The 21,824-nt window shown below is 46.4% G+C and overlaps 1 protein-coding gene across 3 annotated transcripts in view; it reads right to left on the bottom strand.

Annotated features, from left to right (window-relative positions):
- LOC138740766 (WD repeat-containing protein 26-like) overlaps window positions 1-21,824 on the bottom strand; it is a 123,071-nt gene that overhangs the window by 47,146 nt on the left and 54,101 nt on the right. For all 3 annotated transcript variants that reach the window (XM_069893842.1, XM_069893840.1, XM_069893843.1), the window contains exon 4: window positions 15,997-16,133. In XM_069893842.1, the coding sequence (XP_069749943.1) occupies window positions 15,997-16,133 (137 nt within the window). The remainder of the gene's footprint in view (window positions 1-15,996; window positions 16,134-21,824) is intronic.

Genomic DNA, 21,824 nt, shown 5'->3' with positions numbered 1-21,824 from the left:
ATGCTGAACCAAGCCATGAAAGACCCCAACAATGAAGACGCTGTTTACATCCGGTACCGCACGGATGGCAGTCTCTTCAATCTGAGGCGCCTGCAAGCTCACACCAAGACACAAGAGAAACTTGACCGTGAACTACTCTTTGCAGACGGTGCTGCTTTAGTTGCCCATTCAGAGCCAGCTCTTCAGCGCTTGACGTCCTGCTTTGCGGAAACTGCCAAAATGTTTGGCCTGGAAGTCAGCCTGAAGAAAACTGAGGTCCTCCATCAGCCAGCTCCCCACCATGACTACCAGCCCCCCCACATCTCCATTGGGCACACAAAACTCAAAACGGTCAACCAGTTTACCTCTCTCGGCTGCACCATTTCATCAGATGCAAGGATCGACAATGGGATAGACAACAGACTCGCCAAGGCAAATAGCGCCTTTGGAAGACTACACAAAAGAGTCTGGAAAAACAACCAACTGAAAAACCTCACAAAGATAAGCGTATACAGAGCCGTTGTCATACCCACACTCCTGTTCGGCTCCGAATCATGGGTCCTCTACCGGCATCACCTACGGCTCCTAAAACGCTTCCACCAGCGTTGTCTCCGCTCCATCCTCAACATTCATTGGAGCGCCTTCATCCCTAACGTAGAAGTAGTCGAGATGGCAGAGGCCGACAGCATCGAGTCCACGCTGCTGAAGATCCAGCTGCGCTGGGTGGGTCACGTCTCCAGAATGGAGGACCATCGCCTTCCCAAGATCATGCTATATGGCGAGCTCTCCACTGGCCACCGTGACAGAGGTGCACCAAAGAAGAGGTACAAGGACTGCCTAAAGAAATCTCTTGGTGCCTGCCACATTGACCACCGCTAGTGGGCTGATATCGCCTCAAACCGTGCATCTTGGCTCCTCACAGTTCGGCGGGCAGCAACCTCCTTTGAAGAAGACCGCAGAGCCCACCTCACTGACAAAAGACAAAGGAGGAAAAACCCAACACCCAACCCCAACCAACCAATTTTCCCCTGCAACCGCAGCAACCGTGTCTGCCTGTCCCGCATCGGACTTGTCAGCCACAAACGAGCCTGCAGCTGGCGTGGACATTTACCCCCTCCATAAATCTTCGTCCACAAAGCCAAGCCAAAGAATCTGTTTACTGAATTATTTTGAGTACATTGCTATAAATATTGCTGCTTTAATTGTTAAAATGATAGTGTTTTCACGATGTTTAAAATGAATCAAGGGAAATAATTCTTTGCTATGGACGACCCGAGGTACTGAACTCAGATAATGGTCCTCACTTTGTAATTGAGATAAATAAAGAATTGAATAAGGAATTGGAGATCCTGCAATATTTCCACTACTCCCATCAAACCCAGACAACAGGAAGAGTGGAATGTGCATTAAGAAATTAAACTGGCAAAATTGACAGGGCTGAAATTGGCTAAAAGTGCTACCCCTAACATTATTTAAAATGCGAGTGACACTGCAGGTTAAGTTGGGGCTATCTGCTGCAGAGATGGTCCACGGATAGCCAATTTGGACACCTTGGGGAGCAAAGCCCACAGCGCCAGTGGGAATGAAATTATTATCATTAGGCGATAACGTGAGAAAATATTCGAGTAATCTAACGAAGACTTCTTCGAGTGGTGCATTCACAGGTACATCGTCCACCTAAAGGAGGGTAACCCAAAAGAATATGGTGAATATCCTAACATCGAATCTGAAAATCCTTGTGAGGAAATGGGATCAGAGGAAATTGAGAACTCAGTGAGGAATGGCCATTCCAGGAGCTGTTAAACAACACTGACTGCAGTAAAGCTTGAAGGACACCCTCGCTGGATACACCAAAGGAAAAAGGCCCACCTAAAACCTAAAGACTTTTTATTCTAACATAAGAACTTTATTGTTATGACTTTTTCTCACCTTGATATGTGAACTGAATATCAGAGTCATGACTGAAAAGAGAAATTTTGGGCATAGGTTAATACCTTACAGGGGTGATAATGGATTTTTAAGACTACACAGATCAGGAGGAGTCACGTGATGGAGTAGTGGCCGGACGGTGAACTCCAGCCCTCTCCAGAAAAGTCGGGAAAAACAAGAGAAAATACAAAGGCACAGAAATACAAGTTAAAGAAAAGTGAGTATAAAGGTGGAAAGAAGATGGAGACAAAAGGAGAAAAATCAAAATCAACGGAAAGAAGAGAGGAAGAGAAGACAACGGAGGAAAAAGGTGAAGGCCTTACCTGTCCGAAGAGGCCCGCTGTGGAGAGAGGAGCCCACTACCTCAGGTCGGTAGAAAAAGAACTACAACAATGGCTCACAGAGCCGAGTAAAAGTGCGCAACCGCGCATGCGCGACTCCTCGCGCATGCGCGATGCGCATGAAAAAAAACACACCGACGGGAGGGGGGACCAGCTGGGGAGTCGATCTCCACAGCCAGCAACGACAGCTGCAGAACACTTGCAGCAAGAAGAAACCACAGAAGACAATGGAAACAAGAAAGAAGAGGAGGAAAGGGCAGCAAAGAAACAACAGATGGCCAACCCAGAGGAAGAAGAAGAGGAAGAGTATGGTGAAATAGATAAAGGGAAAGGCAAGGTAAAGGATATACTTGCTCTTGTTAGAGGATACATGGAGTCATTTAAAGAATGGCAAACACAGGAATTCAATGATTTAAGAAGAAGAATAAACAACACAGAAAAGAAAATAAATAAAATGGATATGACCTTAACAGAAATGGGGAAAAAAATGGACAAGATGGAAGAACGGGCAATAGCAGCAGAAATGGAGGTAGAAGACTTAAAAAAGAAATTGGAGGAATCTAATAAAAAAACTAAAGAGACACAAGAATTACTATCCCAAAAAATAGATATAATGGAAAATTATAACAGAAGAAATAACATAAAGATAGTGGGCCTTAAGGAAGATGAAGAAGGCAAGAATATGAGGGAGTTTATAAAAGAATGGATCCCTAAGGCCCTAGGATGTCCAGAACTACAGCAAGAAATGGAAATAGAAAGGGCACATAGAGCATTGGCCCCTAAACCACAACCACAACAAAAACCAAGATCTATTGTAGTAAAATTCCTAAGATATACTACAAGAGAAAAGGTACTGGAGAAGACAATGGAAAAAGTAAGAGAGGGCAACAAACCACTGGAGTATAAAGGGCAAAAAATCTTCATTTATCCAGATATAAGCTTTGAACTCCTAAAGAAGAGAAAAGAGTTCAATACAGCAAAAGCGATTTTATGGAAGAAAGGATATAAATTTACACTGAAGCATCCTGCGGTATTGAAAATATTTATTCCAGGACAACAAAACAGACTATTCTCGGATCCAGAAGAAGCACGAAAATTTGCAGAACAATTACAAAAATAGACTGAGGGATGAAGACGGGTAATGAGAGCAAAAATGATCACGATTGATATGTATGTGGGTAAAGACAAAAATAGACTGAGGGATGAAGACGGGTAATGAGGGTAAAAATGACCACGATTGATATGTATGCGGGTAAAGAGGTATAAGAGTGAATAGAGACAATGGGCATATGTGAAACTATCTGTAATTAGAGGAAAACATAGAGAGTATAGACAAGAATTAATAAAGGAAGGTAATGGAATAGAGAGAATAAGGAGGGAATTAAAAGAGTGACCTTTGTGACATATAAAAAGCGAAATCTTTCCTGGGGGGGGCTGGGTGGGGGAAAAGAGCGGTCACTGCAAAATCAGTTGACGCTTGCGAGTGGATTCGCAAATCCAAATGGAGAGGGGAGATGTGGTTGTCCGACAAGGGATAAAGGACAACTCAGGAGGGGAAGGGGAGATTGGGGATAAATAAGATAGAAATAGGAGAATAAGGAAAATGTTGGATGTTGTAGGAATGTTGTCTGGTAAAGAGTTGAAAATAAGAAAACAGAAATGGAAAAGGAGGAAAGGTAATGATGGAAAAACGGAAAGAGAAGATAAACAAAATATAAAATGGCTACGCTGAACTATATGACTAAATATTAATGGAATACATAACCAAATTAAAAGGAAGAAACTACTAAATTTACTGAAAAAGGAAAAAATAGATATAGCATTTGTCCAAGAAACACACTTAACTGAATTGGAGCACAAGAAATTAAAGAGAGATTGGGTAGGACATGTAACAGCAGCATCGTATAATTCAAAAGCAAGAGGAGTGGCTATATTAATTAGCAAAAATGTGCCATTTAAAATAGAAGAGGAAATAATAGATCCAGCAGGTAGATATGTTATGATAAAATGTCAGATATATTCAGAGCTTTGGAATCTACTCAATATATATTCACCTAACGAAGAAGATCAAAAGTTTATGCAAGATATCTTTTTGAAGGTAGCTAATACGCAAGGGAACATACTAATAGGAGGGGATTTCAATCTGAATTTGGATCCAAATATGGATAAAACGGGGAAAAAAATTAACAGGAAGAACAAAGTAACCAAATTTATAATTAAATCAATGCAAGAAATGAAACTTGTGGACATATGGAGGGAACAAAACCCAAAAGAAAAGGAATACTCATACTACTCGACTAGACATAAAACATACTCAAGGATAGACCTATTCCTGTTATCAGCCCACATTCAAGGGAGAGTTAGGAAAACGGAATATAAAGCTAGACTATTATCGGACCACTCACCCCTGTTATTGGCAATAGAGCTAGAGGACATCCCTCCAAGAATGTATAGATGGAGATTAAACCCCATGCTTCTTAAAAGACAGGATTTTAGAGAATTTATTGAAAAACAATTAAAAATGTACTTTGAAGTAAATACGGAATCAGTGGAAGATAAGTTTATACTATGGGACGCAATGAAAGCATTCATTAGAGGGCAAATAATAAGTTATGCAACCAAGATGAAGAAGGACTATAATCAGGAAACAGAGCAGTTGGAAAGGGAAATAATAAACATAGAAAAAAAATTAGCAATAAAGGAAGATACAACCAAAAGAAGAGAATTGGCGGATAAAAAAATAAAATATGAAACATTACAAACATATAAGGTGGAGAAGAATATAATGAAGACAAAACAGAAATATTATGAACTAGGTGAAAAAACACACAAAATCTTAGCATGGCAGCTTAAGACAGAGCAAACTAAGAAAATGGTATTGGCAACAAGGAAAAAAGACAAACAAATTACATATAATCCAAAAGAAATTAAGGAAAACTTCAGAGAATTCTATGAACAATTATACCGAACCGAAAACGAAGGGAAAGAAGGGAAAATAGATGAATTTTTGACTAAAATTGAACTACCAAAACTACAAATAGAGGAACAAAATAAATTAACAGAACCATTTGGAACAGTAGAAATAAAAGAGATAATAAAAAATTTACCAAATAATAAGACACCAGGAGAGGATGGACACCCAATAGAATTCTACAAAACATTTAAAGACCTAATAATACCGCCCCTCCTGGATGTAATCAACCAGATTGATGAGACACAAAACTTACCAGATTCATGTAAAACAGCAATAATTACAGTGATACTAAAACAAGGGAAAGATCCACTCTCACCAGCGTCATATAGACCAATATCTCTGCTAAACACAGATTATAAGATAATAGCTAAACTATTAGCGAACAGATTAGCAGAACAGGTACCGAAAATGGTAAATTTAGACCAAACTGGATTTATCAAAAAAAGACGCACAACAGACAATATTTGTAAATTTATTAACTTAATTCATGCAGTAGAAGGAAATAAAGCACCGGCAGTAGCAGTTGCTTTAGACGCAGAGAAGGCCTTCGACAGAGTAGAATGGAATTACTTGTTCAAAGTATTGCAAAAATTCAGTTTACCGGAGAAGTTTATTAATTGGATTAAAGCATTATATGAGGGACCGTTAGCGAAAGTGACAGTAAATGGACATGTATCAAAGCAATTTAACTTAAGCAGGTCAACGCGGCAGGGATGCCCACTATCACCATTATTGTTTGCGCTAGCTATAGAACCACTAGCAGAATCGATAAGAATAGATAATAATATAAAAGGAATAAAAATAAAAGACAGGGAATATAAAATCAGTCTGTTTGCGGATGATGTGATAGTGTATTTAACAGAACCAGAACTATCAATAAAAGAACTATATAAGAAATTGAAGGAATATGGAGAAGTGTCGGGATACAAGATAAACGTAAATAAAAGTGAAGCAATGCCTATGAATAATGCGGATTTCTCAAAATTTAAGGAGGAATCCCCATTCAGATGGCAAACGCAGGCAATAAGATACCGAGGTGTGCAAATAAACAAAAATCTAGGCCAATTTTATAAACTCAATTACAATCCACTAATGAAAAAATTACAGGACGATTTAGAGCATTGGAAAGAGCTACCACTAACACTGATAGGAAGGATAAACTGTATTAAAATGAACATTTTTCCAAGGATACTATACTTATTTCAGGCATTGCCAATACAACTGACAGAAAAATTCTTCAAAGAGTTAAAGAAAATAATAAGGAGATTTTTATGGAGAGGGGGGAAACCGAGGATAGCACTAGATAAATTAACAGAATGGTATAAACAAGGAGGCTTACAATTGCCAAACTTCAAAAATTATTATAGAGCCGCACAATTAAGGTACCTATCAGATTTTTATCAAACAAGGGAAAAACCAGATTGGACGAGACTAGAATTAGATAAAATAGGGGAAAAGATACCTGAACACATATTATATAAATGGGACGAAAAATTGGTACAACATAGAACTTCTCCAGTATTACACCATCTCCTCAATATATGGAAGAAGATTCATGTAGAAAGAAATAAAATAAATTACCAAATACCAAAACTAATATTGACGCAAAATAAGCTACTCCCTTTTACAATAGACAACCTTGCCTTTAGAAAATGGGAAAAAAAAGGGATTAAAAGAATAGAAAATTGTTTTTCAGGAAGTAGATTCTTATCCTTTGAACAAATGAGAGATAAATACAATATAACTGGAGATACAGCGCTGGCATATAACCAACTGAGATCCTACTTGAAAGATAAATTAGGAAGCAACTTGAGTTTACCAGAGGGAAGTAACCTTGAATATGTGATTACAGATACAATGTTAATCAAAAGATTTATAACAAATATGTATATTAAACTGCAAGAAAAGGAGAATGAGGAAACAAATGGTAAAACTAAACAAAAATGGGAACAAGATTTAAATATAAAGATAAAAAAGGAAACATGGGAGAAGTTATGCTCTGGAACGATGAGAAATACAATAAATACGAGGCTGCGTATGATACAATATAATTGGTTACACAGACTATACATTACACCGCAAAAGTTAAATAAATGGGACCCAACAGTATCTGATAGATGTTTTCGATGTAAAAAAGAAAGGGGAACAACAATTCATGCAATCTGGACATGTGAGAGAGTAGAAAAATTTTGGGATGATCTCAATCAGATATTAAATAAAATAACAGAAAACAATATACCAAAGAATCCAGAGATCTTTCTCCTAAGTAACATAAAAAATAAAGAATTTGGAATTGACTTGGAAGATGCACAAAAAAGATTTGTCAAGATAGCCCTAGCCGTAGCAAAAAAATGTATTATGTCAACCTGGAAATTGGAAGATAATTTGAAAATACAACAATGGTATATAGAAATGAATAAATGTATTCCATTAGAAAAAATAACATATAGTTTAAGAAATAATATTGAAATATTCGAACAAGTATGGGAGCCTTACATTAAATACAATAGCGAAAACCTACCGGGAACAAACATTACCTAAGTTGATGGAAGGAGAAGAAAAGAAAAGAATGGACTCAGTAGAATTTCTGGTGTATTTTTGTTGAATGACAACACTGTCTAACTGAATTAATGCAACCTAGATTGTATACCTAAAATGGATGAGAGGGGGGGGGTGGGGGGATGGCTTGGGAGGAGGGAGGGGGGAGGGAGAAAAAGTCACTGTAAATGTATGGAAAAGAAAAAGTGTATATCATGGCTATTGTGATTTATGGTGTGAAAAATAAAAAATTAAAAAAAAACTACACAGATCACAGACAAGTCAAAGTAAGGACACAAACATGTGGAGGACAGCAGGTTAACAGGACATCTTTTGGGACCCACAGATACATAACCATACCAAAGCTGGGAGAAAGTTGATGTAATACTTCACTGTATACAATGTTTTTTGACACAGGACATATCCACGGCTGACGACCAATTTGACGTGGGCCTGTTAATTGGGATATGTGGTTCCCCCTATGGCTCATGTACAAAAGCTACAATAATACCCTGATTGGCCAGCGGTAACCGGGTACAGGACAAAGAGAGGTATCTCTAGGATGGAGCAGGTTGTTTCGTTTCCGTTCCCCGGGATGGTACGAGAAAGGCATCCTTAGAGCTGATTGGGGGAGGGGGGGATATTAGCTAATGAAACAGCTAAGGGACTCCCAAATAGCTGGGAAGGAGGTTTCTCAGCTGTCAGCGGAGATGGTTGCCATCTGTACTGTGACAATGGAAACTGATTATATTCCGCCTGCCTGGTCGTGGGGAGACCTGTAAAATTATAGATCAAGGCTACTGTACATAGAGCTCCGGCAACATCGCTAAATGGGTGAAGCACATGCAAAAAGAGATACAGGACTTGCATAAAATTGGTGCAAAATGCCTGACTGCAGCACTCATCCCTTTGCACAAAGCTTTGGCACTGGATTAAAAAAAACTTTTTATGCTCCCAGGTACCCTTGTAGATTTACTGTTTTAATGCTATCCAAGTCTTCTCCACAGACATTTTTTAACTTATCACAGTCATGATAAACGGGGAAATGTAGAAAAGTGTTGGTTTTAAGACACTACAAAAGTAAGTTTTACTCCGTCAAGAATCTCCCACAGAACAGGGTACAAGTTAAAAAACTAACAAACCTCCCAGACAGGAAGGATGGTTCTCCTGGCTCTCCAGCTCGCTTTACAGTTGGGGGGGGTAGAGAGGAGGGGTATTACATGGAACAATAGTCGTTACAACAGTATTCATCCTGTTGTGCTTGTGGGACAGTAAAAGTGTGTGGCACTAACCATGGCCATGGGTATTTCTGGAGATATCCCCATGATCACTCAAGTGGTTAACCAGGAGAAAATGTTTACCCCACTGGAAAATGGCCCTTTCCCAGAAACCTACAACATTCCGGTTGAAGAGGAAGACGAGTTACCCAGTAAGGAGTGTTAATCAAAAACTTAAGATTAATGGGTGGGGGGGCGGGGGGAATTGTGGAGGAAAAAAAAAATAATGCCTTCTGTGATAGAATATTTGAGAATGTTTTTGGGAGATAAATTGGTAAAATTAGAAATGAAATGAATCGACAGACAGAGAGAGAGAGGAGAGAGAGAGACGGACAGAGAGAGAGAGAGACGGACAGAGAGAGAGAGAGACGGACAGAGAGAGAGAGAGACGGACAGAGAGAGAGAGACGGACAGAGAGAGAGAGACGGACAGAGAGAGAGAGACGGACAGAGAGAGAGAGACGGACAGAGAGAGAGAGACGGACAGAGAGAGAGACGGACAGAGAGAGAGAGACGGACAGAGAGAGAGAGACGGACAGAGAGAGAGAGACGGACAGAGAGAGAGAGACGGACAGAGAGAGAGAGACGGACAGAGAGAGAGAGACGGACAGAGAGAGAGAGACGGACAGAGAGAGAGAGACGGACAGAGAGAGAGAGAGACGGACAGAGAGAGAGAGACGGACAGAGAGAGAGAGACGGACAGAGAGAGAGAGAGACGGACAGAGAGGGAGAGACGGACAGAGAGAGAGAGACGGACAGAGAGAGAGAGACGGACAGAGAGAGAGAGACGGACAGAGAGAGAGAGACGGACAGAGAGAGAGAGACGGACAGAGAGAGAGAGACGGACAGAGAGAGAGAGACGGACAGAGAGAGAGACGGACAGAGAGAGAGAGACGGACAGAGAGAGAGAGAGACGGACAGAGAGAGAGAGACGGACAGAGAGAGAGAGACGGACAGAGAGAGAGAGACGGACAGAGAGAGAGAGACGAACAGAGAGAGAGAGACGGACAGAGAGAGAGAGACGGACAGAGAGAGAGAGACGGACAGAGAGAGAGAGACGGACAGAGAGAGAGAGACGGACAGAGAGAGAGAGACGGACAGAGAGAGAGAGACGGACAGAGAGAGAGAGACGGACAGAGAGAGAGACGGACAGAGAGAGAGAGACGGACAGAGTGAGAGACGGACAGAGAGAGAGACGGACAGAGAGAGACGGACAGAGAGAGACGGACAGAGAGAGACGGACAGAGAGAGAGACGGACAGAGAGAGAGACGGACAGAGAGAGAGACGGACAGAGAGAGAGAGACGGACAGAGAGAGAGAGACGGACAGAGAGAGAGAGACGGACAGAGAGAGAGAGACGGACAGAGAGAGAGAGACGGACAGAGAGAGAGAGACGGACAGAGAGAGAGACGGACAGAGAGAGAGACGGACAGAGAGAGAGACGGACAGAGAGAGAGACGGACAGAGAGAGAGACGGACAGAGAGAGAGACGGACAGAGAGAGAGACGGACAGAGAGAGAGACGGACAGAGAGAGAGACGGACAGAGAGAGAGACGGACAGAGAGAGAGACGGACAGAGAGAGACGGACAGAGAGAGAGACGGACAGAGAGAGACGGACAGAGAGAGAGACGGACAGAGAGAGAGACGGACAGAGAGAGAGACGGACAGAGAGAGAGACGGACAGAGAGAGAGACGGACAGAGAGAGAGACGGACAGAGAGAGAGACGGACAGAGAGAGAGACGGACAGAGAGAGAGACGGACAGAGAGAGAGACGGACAGAGAGAGAGACGGACAGAGAGAGAGACGGACAGAGAGAGAGACGGACAGAGAGAGAGACGGACAGAGAGAGAGACGGACAGAGAGAGAGACGGACAGAGAGAGAGACGGACAGAGAGAGAGACGGACAGAGAGAGAGACGGACAGAGAGAGAGACGGACAGAGAGAGAGAGACGGACAGAGAGAGAGACGGACAGAGAGAGAGACGGACAGAGAGAGAGACGGACAGAGAGAGAGACGGACAGAGAGAGAGACGGACAGAGATAGAGAGACGGACAGAGAGAGAGAGACGGACAGAGAGAGAGAGACGGACAGAGAGAGATACGGACAGACAGGCAGAAGGGGGTCTTTGACTGTGTGTGACACACACAGCTATAACAAGCCAGGTTGTTGGAACCGAAACAGAAGTTCCCGAGCGACGGATGGCTGGAAGTGCTATCTGACTGATGTTTCTCTTGGAATAAGTGGAACAGGAAGGAACTCTGTGGGAGCCTGAAAGAAAGAGGTTATCATCTGGAGAACCCTGAGGGGGGCAAGTTTCATCAGCAAGAAATTGAGGTGGCTAATGGTGGAAATTATGGAAATCCTTAGAACATCTCTCTGCAAACTGACAAGAACCTTCCTGAGCAGTAAACATTTACCTTTTGAGCACCAAATCCCGGTGAACTTTATAAATGTTAAATTCTGTGCACAGTATAAGAATTGCCTGTAACCAGTGAACTTGGAGGAATGAGAAGTGAGATTGAACTGTGAACCAAAGAACTTTTCTTAAATTTACACACACATTACATACACGTGCGCTTAGAATTAGAAAGGATTCAAGTTAGGTTAGTTAAGTCAATAGTGATAAGTTAAGCAGTCTGGTTTCTCGCCTTTGTTTTTGTACAGGGTGATGATGATGGCATCACGAAGGTCCTGAGGCAGTTTTCCTTGGTCCCAACAAAGCTTGAAAAACTCATGCAGTTTGACATGCAGAGTTTTGCCGCCAGCCTTCCAGACCTCTGGGGGGATTCCATCCATACCTGCTGCTTTGCCACTTTTCAGTTGTTCAATTGCCTTATATGTCTCATCCTGGGTGAGGACCTCATCCAGCTCTAGCATTAGGGGCTGTTGAGGGAGCTCAAACTACAGGGGAATCACGCTGCTCTCCATTGCAGGCAAAATCTTCGCTAGGATTCTCCTAAATAGAATAATACCTAGTGTCGCCGAGAATATTCTCCCAGAATCACAGTGCGGCTTTCGCGCAAAGAGAGGAACGACTGACATCGTCTTTGCCCTCAGACTGCTCCAAGAAAAATGCAGAGAACAAAACAAAGGACTCTACATCACCTTTGTTGACCTCACCAAAGCCTTCGACACTGTGAGCAGGAAAGGGCTTTGGCAAATACTAGAGCGCATCGGATGCCCCCCAAAGTTCCTCAACATGATTATCCAACTGCACGAAAACCAACAAGGTCGGGTCAGATACAGCAATGAGCTCTCTGAACCCTTCTCCATTAACAATGGCGTGAAGCAAGGCTGTGTTCTCGCACCAACCCTCTTTTCAATCTTCTTCAGCATGATGCTGAACCAAGCCATGAAAGACCTCAACAATGAAGACGCTGTTTACATCCGGTACCGCACGGATGGCAGTCTCTTCAATCTGAGGCGCCTGCAAGCTCACACCAAGACACAAGAGAAACTTGTCCATGAACTACTCTTTGCAGATGATGCCGCTTTAGTTGCCCATTCAGAGCCAGCTGTTCAGCGCTTGACGTCCTGTTTTGCGGAAACTGCCAAAATGTTTGGCCTGGAAGTCAGCCTGAAGAAAACTGAGGTCCTCCATCAGCCAGCTCCCCACCATGACTACCAGCCCCCCCACATCTCCATCGGGCACACAAAACTCAAAACGGTCAACCAGTTTACCTATCTCGGCTGCACCATTTCATCAGATGCAAGGATCGACAACGAGATAGACAACAGACTCTCCAAGGCAAATAGCGCCTTTGGAAGACTACACAAAAGAGTCTGCAAAAACAACCAACTGAAAAACCTCAAAAAGATTAGCGTATACAGAGTCGTTGTCATACCCACACTCCTGTTCGGCTCCGAATCATGGGTCCTCTACCGGCATCACCTACGGCTCCTAGAACGCTTCCACCAGCGTTGTCTCTGCTCCATCCTCAAAATTCATTGGAGTGATTTCATCCCTAACATCGAAGTACTCGAGATGGCAGAGGCCGACAGCATCGAGTCCACACTGCTGAAGATCCAGCTGCGCTGGGTGGGTCACGTCTCCAGAATGGAGGACCATCGCCTTCCCAAGATCGTGTTATATGGCGAGCTCTCCACTGGCCACCGTGACAGAGGTGCACTAAAGAAGAGGTACAAGGACTGCCTAAAGAAATCTCTTGGTGCCTGCCACATTGACAACCGCCAGTGGGCTGATATTGCCTCAAACCGTGCATCTTGGTGCCTCACAGTTCGGCGGGCAGCAACCTCCTTTGAAGAAGACCGGAGAGCCCACCTTCACTGACAATAGACAAAGGAGGAAAAACCCAACACCCAACCCCAACCAACCAATTTTCCCCTGCAACCGCTGCAACCGTGTCTGCCTGTCCCGCATCGGACTTGTCAGCCACAATCGAGCCTGCAGCTGACGTGGACTTTTACCCCCTCCATAAATCTTCGTCCGCGAAGCCAAGCCAAAAAAAGAAAAGATAAGTTAAAGTGTGATTCTGTTTTCATGTTTAAAGATAATTAAAAGCATCTTTTAAGTAACCACTTGTTGTGGTGAATATCTATTGCTGCTGGGTTTTGGGGTCCTCTGGGCTCGTAACGCTTCCATATCTTCCAGCATAGAATGCTGACATTCAAAACATTTTTCCTGGCAGGATGATTACACAATCTTTTCTTAACAAATTGCTCAGGTAGCCGTAGCCTCAGCTGACTAGGATAAAGTGTGAGGCTACTGACGCCAGCTGGGAGATGGGGCCGTTAAGGTGACAAGGGGAAGTGACCTGTTAATTGCTTTCTGCTTAGGGCATGATGTAATGCCTCCTTTGTCCTTGAGATTATGTTTGTGTGTTTCTTTTACTCTGGAGAGACTCAGGGCTCTGCTTTTAGGAGACTGGCTTTCTCCGTGGTATCACGTTTTAAAATAAAGGCTTTCTGTAACCAGCATTCCTCTGCATCTGAAGTTTTTTTGCACAAGACAGTGTTGCTAATGGATGGAACAGAGGGCGCGCATGCAGAATTTCTCCAGTTGTTTGATGCGACATCGGTACAGAGTCCATATAGGAGAGAAGGGATGACCACAGCTCTGTAGACTTCCAGCTTTGAGGAGATGCGGACGTTACGTTGATTGAGAATTCTGTACGCAGGCTCCCCAGGGCCTGGCTGGTCTTGCTGATCCTGGAGTCAACTTCTTTGTCCAAAGACCCATCATTCGAGATGATGCTCCCCAAGTATTTGAAGATGTTTACCTTTATCAGCTGGGTGTCGACAAGTGATTTTTGGTTCTATGGCGCTGGTGTTTGGCACGGACTGATTGAGTACTTCAGCTTTGTTCAGGTTGACGATCAGCCCAAAGAGCATAGCAGCGTCTGAGAATTTCAAAGATCACTATCTTTGTGTGCTAAGAGCACACAGTCATGAGCTAAAAGGGTTTCTTGAATGACTGTGTTGAGGCACTTCGTCCGTCCGTTGAAGCAGCGAAGGTCAAAGAGAGAGCCGTCTAGTCGGTACCTGGTACACACTCCCTCCTCCAGATCCGGTGGGTGGGACCTGTCACCATCGTATGCCTCACCAGCTGCTCTATGGTGAACTGAAGGCCAGAAGGAGACCTTCCTCACAAGTGCTATAAAGAGACACAGTGAAGGAAACCCTATGCTACTGTGGCATCTTGGCAGGGAGAACTAGAAGCTGCGGCTGCTGACAGGTCCTGCTGGTGAGCCCTGTGTTATGAAGCCTATGCCAGTTTCGAAGATGGGCACTGCCAAAAACTGGTGGAAAACCATGAATGGTGTCACAGAGCAGCAGCCACGGTTATTACAACAACGGCCTTCCAGTGCCCCCATTATCTGGACTCTGCACTTCCAGACTGCAACTTCAAACCGAAGGACGACCAATATAATATAAAGTAAGAGAACTTAAATGAGTCCCTGATTGAGTTTGTTGTTGAGAGGAGTCTGATGGTGGAGGGGTAGTGGCTGTTCCTGAACCCAATGGTGCGAGTCTTGTGGCACCTGCACCTCTTTCCTGATAGAAGCAGCGAGAACAGAACTTGTGCTGGGTGGTGTGCATCCTTGATGATCGCTGCTACTCTCCAACAGCAGGGTTCCATGTAGATTTTCTTTACCTGGGACATACTGGGCTGTGTCTTACACCTTTGCTGCTTGATGCCCCCATATCAGGCCTTGATGCAGCCGGTTAGCGCACTTTCCACTGGACATCTGCAGACGTTTGCCAAGGCTTTCGATGCGATTCCAGACCTCCGCAAACTCCTGAGGAGGCAGAGGTGCTGATGTGCTTTCTTCACTACTTTTCCCCCGCCATCGAGAAAACCTACATGGAACACTGCTGTCGGAGAGCGGGGGCAATCTTCAAGGATGCACATCACCCAGCACATACTTCTGTTCTCGCTGTGGCCCACAGAACTTGCACCGCCAGGTTTACGAACAGTTGCAATCCTTCCACCATCAGACTCCTCAACAACAACTTATCAGAGCACATTATTACTGAATTTTTTTTTTCCTGTTTTGAACAGGTTTTTTGCACTCCTGTGAAGTAGAAATTCTGCCTGGCCCGACGGAAAAAGAAGCTTGGGGTTGTATATGGTGTCATGCATGCATTCTGACAACAAACTGGAAGAGGCACTGGGATAACCGCCCAGCTTTTCTTTGGTTGGTGACCTTGCATCCATGACATTCAGCTAGGCTCAACGTCTCGCTGGAAGGAGGACAGCTCAGGATAGGGGCGGCATATTGCTCCACGCTCTGGACACCACCATGCGGAAGCCTCAGGGGCCGCCCAGAGAACAGAGCCAAGGGGGCGCCGTTGGGCTGCATGCATGCAGAGGACTTATTCGCGCAGGCCCTCAGTTCCAACAAAGCGAGGGGGGGGGGTTTCGCTGCAAGTTGCAGAGGCCCACGCTCTCCACCGTTAACCCTCTCCTCCACCCACCAGCAACGCAGCACTCACCCGCTCAGAGCGTGGATACGGTCTGTGTTGTACTTCAGCGGCGTCAGCTCGAAGCGCAGCACCTGCAGGGCCTCCAGCACTTTGCCATCGTCGAGGAACTCCAGGTACTTCTGCTCCAGTAGCAGGAACTTCATGCGCTGCGGGGGTGGGGGACGGTGGTGGAGTGGAGAAACACCAAGAGTCAGTGCCTAGAGCCAGAGCAAGGCAAACCAAATCCCAGGGCCGCTGACAGTGGATGCGTTTCTAAACCTTGCAGCAGGATCTGGAGCAGCTGAAAATATGGCAGATGAAATTAAATGTGGACCAAGATGAGGTGATGCACTTTGGAGAGCTAAGTACACGGTAAGCTGTAAGGCACTGTGGAATAGAGGGACCTGGGAAAAGACATCATTCCCTGAGGGTGCCGTTTTTTATAAAGTTATGAAGGCCATCAGGCCTTATAATTTATGATCATGAGTGCAAACAATTTGAACATAGAAATCTACAGCACAACACAGGCCCCTCAGCCCGGAGTTGTGCCAGCCCAATAACCCATAACTGCAGAAAATTTCCCCGACTCCATCATCCTCCATTTTTCTCAGTTCCATTTGCCCATCTAATAGTCTCTAAAAAGATCCTATTATACCAGACTCCACCACTGTTGCCGGCAGTACTCTCACCACTCTCTGTGTGAAGAACCTCCTCTTACCTCCCCCCCAATACTTAATCCAAAGCACCTTCAAACTACCCTCCCTCGTGTTAGGGGTAAAAAGCCTCTGACCCTCCACATGATCAATAACTTTCATTTTATACGCCTGTGTCGGGTCACCCCTCAATTCCCAAACCTCCCGTTACATAGGCAAACTCAAGTCTACTTGGTGAAAGGAGGTCCTTGTGAATGGCGTTCAGGTTATGTGGAGTAATTGGATAGATTAGATTTTAAATTTAGATGTACAGCATGGTAACAGGCCAATCTATACCCCATTAACCCCCAGAACATTTCGAACGGTGGGAGGACACCGGAGCCTGTGGGTAAAACCCATGAAGACACGGGGAGAATGTACAAACTTCTCACAGATGGCGTGGGATTCAAACCCCAGTCCCGATGGCTGTCACTATAAGGGTGTTGCGCTAACCGCTGTGCCAACCGGGCATTGTTGGTGAAGGAACAGATTTAACTCTGGTGATGAAATTAACTGAGGATTTTGGCCAGTGCAAGAACTTTTTCCCGGATTGGTAGATCAGGGAGGAGGGGCACGTTTCAGGTGAACACATTGCTCAATATGGCAAACTGTTGCCATAAGGACCACATTACTGAATTAAAATTTGATTATATTTTACTGAAGGAAGTGGATAAATATTTGATGAAACACACAGTGACATTGGAAGAGAGCTGGGGTAATGGACCTCCAGGTCGAGTCAGTAGAGAAGGTGGACAATGTGGACGTTCACTTCTAGAGGAATAGTATACAAGAGCAGGGATGTAATGTTGAGACCTCACTGGGAGAACTGTGTACAGTTTTGGGCACCCTATTTGACAAAAGACACGTTGGCATTGGAGAGGGTTCAGAGAAGGTTTACTAGAATAATAGCAGGACTGAAATGGTGAGCCTATGAGGAAAGTTCGTCAGCTCTTGTGGACTGTATTTGTTGAGAGTCCAGAAGGATCAGGAGGAAACCTCAGAGAGATATTCGAATGCTGAAAGACCTGCACAGAGTAGATGTGGCAAGATGTTTCCCATGGTGGGGGATTCTTGGACACCAAGGTATCACTTTAGGATAAAAGGACATCAGAGGACATTAGAGATGTGGAAAGAGTCTGTAAAACTTGTTGCCACAGATGGAAGCAAAGTCGTTGGGTGCATTTAAGGCAGAGATTGGCAGGTAATTGATTAATCAGGGCATCAAGGGTTGCGGGGAGAAAGCCGGTGTGTAGGGGAATGGATCAGCTCATGATAGAATGATGGACGGGCTAATGGGCCTACTTCTCCTCCTAGGTCTTGTGATCTTGTAATGGGTGAGCTATTTTGGGCCAAATGGGCTGCAGGGTGCTACAGGCAAGGTTGGTGTTTGACCTGGTGAAATACTTGATTCGGTGGGGGGGGAATCAGAGTCCCGCAAAAAAACCCATAAATCTTTGGCCATTAGTACGTGATGCTCTTCAGCTGGCCTCTACGTGGGGAAGACAGAGGAGCGCTCCAGTGACAGTGAGTGGCATTGAGAAATTTAGTGAAAGAGAATTGTTTTGTATGACTCAATAAGATTAAACTGTGGCGGCATGCCACTAGGCAGGTGAACCGCCTCTGCTTGTAATCCATGCGGCAGGGCAGCTGGCCAAAATGGCGCTGTCGGGGGTTTCCCCTTCTTCTCAGCACTGGGCTCAAAAGCTTGCGATGGGGGACCACGTTTTGATCGAGTGACGTTGGCACCCTCCAGCGTGGTTCTCAGCTGGGAGTACAAGTCCAGCCCGGCAGCAAGCAATAAACCAGTTTCCTGCTCACTGAGCTCAACCTATCTGGCTGTGTATTCTTTCAGTAGCAGTGTAGCTGCCGCTACAATTGGTGACCTCGACTAGTTCAATTGTCTTTGAACCCAACATGAGTGAAGCTGCCTGACTTCTGGGTTCAGGAGCCGGAGACCTGGTTCGGCCACGCGGTGGCTCAGTTTCACCTCCGCCAGATTTCATCCAACACGACCAAATTCTACCATGTGGTCGCTGCTCTGGACCAGGCCACCGCCAAACGTGTGCTGCACCTCGTTCAGCATCCACCTGCCGAAGACAAATACGGGACCATCCAGCGAGTGCTCACCGGATACCTCGGACTATCCAGGCTCGGATGCTGCACCTCGACGCCTTAGGGGACAGGTCACCGGTGGAGTTGATGGAGAAGATGCTTGCTTGCACTCATGGGTGATCACACCAACTGCCCATTCTTTGAGCGTATTTTCCTTGATCATCTGCCCGACGACATCCAGCCGTTACTGGCCCAAGAGAGCTTTACCGACCCGAGGAATGTTGCTGTGTTGCTATGGCTCGAGTGATTCCCGGAGGGCTTGGCGGTCCAGCAGGTCACGAGGCACGGGTATGACCACGCCAAGCCTGCCCCTGCAGGGACTACCAGGAGCATAACCAGGGGCACGGCATCTGCTCCGGGCCTCTGCTTCTACTACCAGCGCTGGGGAGCCAAGGCTCGGAAGTGTCGTCAGCCCTGCTCGTTCCAGGGAAATGAGCAGGCTGTCTGCTGTTAATAGCTGCGACGGCTGGCCAAGGACACAGCCTCCCCTACCTGCAGGATTCAGTCAGCGGCCGGCACTTCCTCATCAACACTGGGACTCCGATCAGTGTCATCCTGGCCATGGCCATCGAGTCCAGGAACCAACCTCGAGGACCTCCCCCTCCCTGCAGCCAATGCAACAGAGATCCGGACGTATGGGAACAAGACAGTCCACTTCCAGATCGGCTGGCGAAAGTTCTCATGGAGGTTCACCGTCTCGTTCCTTCCAACCACCATCCTGGATGCCAACTTCCTCCTTGCCAATGGCCTCCTGGTGGACATTCGAGGTAGGCGCCTGATAGACCCCCGGACTTTCCAGGCCGTTCTCAATGCCTCCCGCACAGAGCAGCTGCAGATGGCCATGATCAGCACGCCCAGAGACGAGTTCCAGAGAATCCTGGATGCGTTCCTGGCCCACCTCATGCCAGTTCTCTGCTGCCTCTTCCACACCACGAGGTGTTCCACCACATCCCCACCCAGGGTTCACCAGCTCCCGCCTGACAAGCTCCAGGTGGTGAAGGAAGAGTTTTCACATCTGCTGGAGCTGGGGATCATTCAGCGCTCCGACAGCCCGTGGGCCTCGCCGCTCCACCAGGTCCCGAAAGCCTCCGGCGGCTGGCGCCCCTGCGGAGACTATCGACGACTCAACGAGGCGACAGTTCCTGACCGTTACCCCATCCCTCACATCCAGGACTTTACGACCAACCTGCAAGGTGCGAGGGTTTTCTCCAAGGTTGACCTGGTGTGCGGGTATCACCAAATCCCAGTGCACCCTGAGGACATACCCAAGATGGCCATCATCACCCCCTTCAGCTTGTTCAAATTCCTTCGCATGCCGTTCAGGCTAAAGAACACCACTCAGACCTTCCAGCACCCCATGGACTCAGTGGGTAGGGACCTGGATTTCCTCGACATCCGTGTTGCCAGCAAGGATTGGACAAAACACAAGGCCCACCTCTTCCCCCAGCTGGCCGACTTCGGCCTCACCATCAACCCAGCCAAGTGCCAGTTCGGGAAAGAATCCATGCAATTCCTGGGCCATACCATCACGGCCAAAGGAGTCATGCCCGCCACTATGAAGGTCACTGCTATCAAGGTGTTCCCACGCCCGGACAACATCAGGGACTGCAGAGTTCACGGGTATGGTCAACTTCTATAACCGATCCATCCCAGGAGCCGTGCACATCATGCAGCCACTATTCGCCCTCATCACAGCCAAGCACAAAACGTTCACCTGAACCCCAGAGGCCTGCAGTGCATTCGTGGCCACCAAGGACGCCTTCACAAAGGCTACCATGCTCACTCACCTGCACACAGACCTGCATATGGCGCTCTCTGTCGATGCCTCTGTCACAGCCGTTGGTGCTGTCCTGGAGCAACAGGTGAATGGACAATGGAAGTCGCTGGCATTCTTCAGCCGGCTTCTCCGCCCACCAGAGCGCAAATATAGCGCATTCGACCGTGAGTTACTGGGCATGTACCTGGCGGTGTTGCATTTCCGCTATTTCTTGGAGGGGAGGACTTTTACCATCTTCTCTGACCATAAACCCTTCACTCAGGCGCTCGCGATGGCAAAGGATCCCTGGTCGGCCCGCCAGCATCATCACCTCTCCTTTGTGTCGGAGTTTACCAACATTTGGCACAAGGACAATGTGGTCTCTGATGCACTCTCACGACCGACCATCTGCGCGCTGACACCCGGCCTTGACTTCGACCAGCTTGCCCGGGACCAGAAGTCTGACGAAGAGATGTGAGCCTTCAGGACTGCCATCATGGGCCTGCAGTTCCAAGACCACCCGACTCCTAGCGGCGAAGGCACCGTCCTGTGTGATATCTCCATGGGTACCCCACGGCCAGTGGTCCCCCAGTAGTGGCACAGGCAAGTCTTCCATCACATCCACGACCTTTTGCACCCGTCCATCAGGTCCACGGTCCGTATGGTGGCAGAGCGGATGGTCTGGCATGGGCTACAGAAACAGATCACGGGCTGGGCCAGAAAATGCACCCATTGCCAGATGTCCAAGGTGCACAGGCACACCAGGGCACTTGTGCAAGAGTTCGAGCGCATCTGGGAATGGTCCAGCCACTTTCACGTGGACAGAGTCGGGCCCTTACCAGTTTCCCAGGGCAACTGTTACCTGTTCACGGTGTAGACCGCACCACTTGTTGGCCTGAGGCGATCCTTATGCCGGATGCCTCCACGGACTCCTGCTCCCGAGTGCTGTTGCACAGTCGGGTGACCTGGTTCAGCGTTCCGAATCACCTCACCAGCAATCGGGGCGCCCAGTTCACCTCTGCGCTCTGGGCACAGCTCGCCAACAGGTTGGGGATAGATCTACACCACACCACGGCCTATCACCCGCAGGCCAATGGGCTGGTCGAGCGTCTGCACCACCATCTTAAGTCGGCACTTATGGCCTGACTCACCAGTTCCGACTGGGTGTACGAACTGCCTTGGGTGCTCCTGGGTATCCGCTCCATGTCCAAGGAGGATCTGCAGGCGTCATCAGCTGAGCTGGTCTACAGCACACCGCTGGCACTGCCTGGTAAGTTCATCAACGCGCCTCACAAACC

This window comes from Narcine bancroftii, chromosome 8 (genome assembly GCF_036971445.1).
Source record: "Narcine bancroftii isolate sNarBan1 chromosome 8, sNarBan1.hap1, whole genome shotgun sequence".
NCBI classification, from domain to species: Eukaryota; Metazoa; Chordata; class Chondrichthyes; order Torpediniformes; family Narcinidae; genus Narcine; species Narcine bancroftii.
The sequence above is the reverse complement of the archived record's forward strand: the minus strand, read 5'-3'. Positions and strand labels throughout refer to the sequence as shown.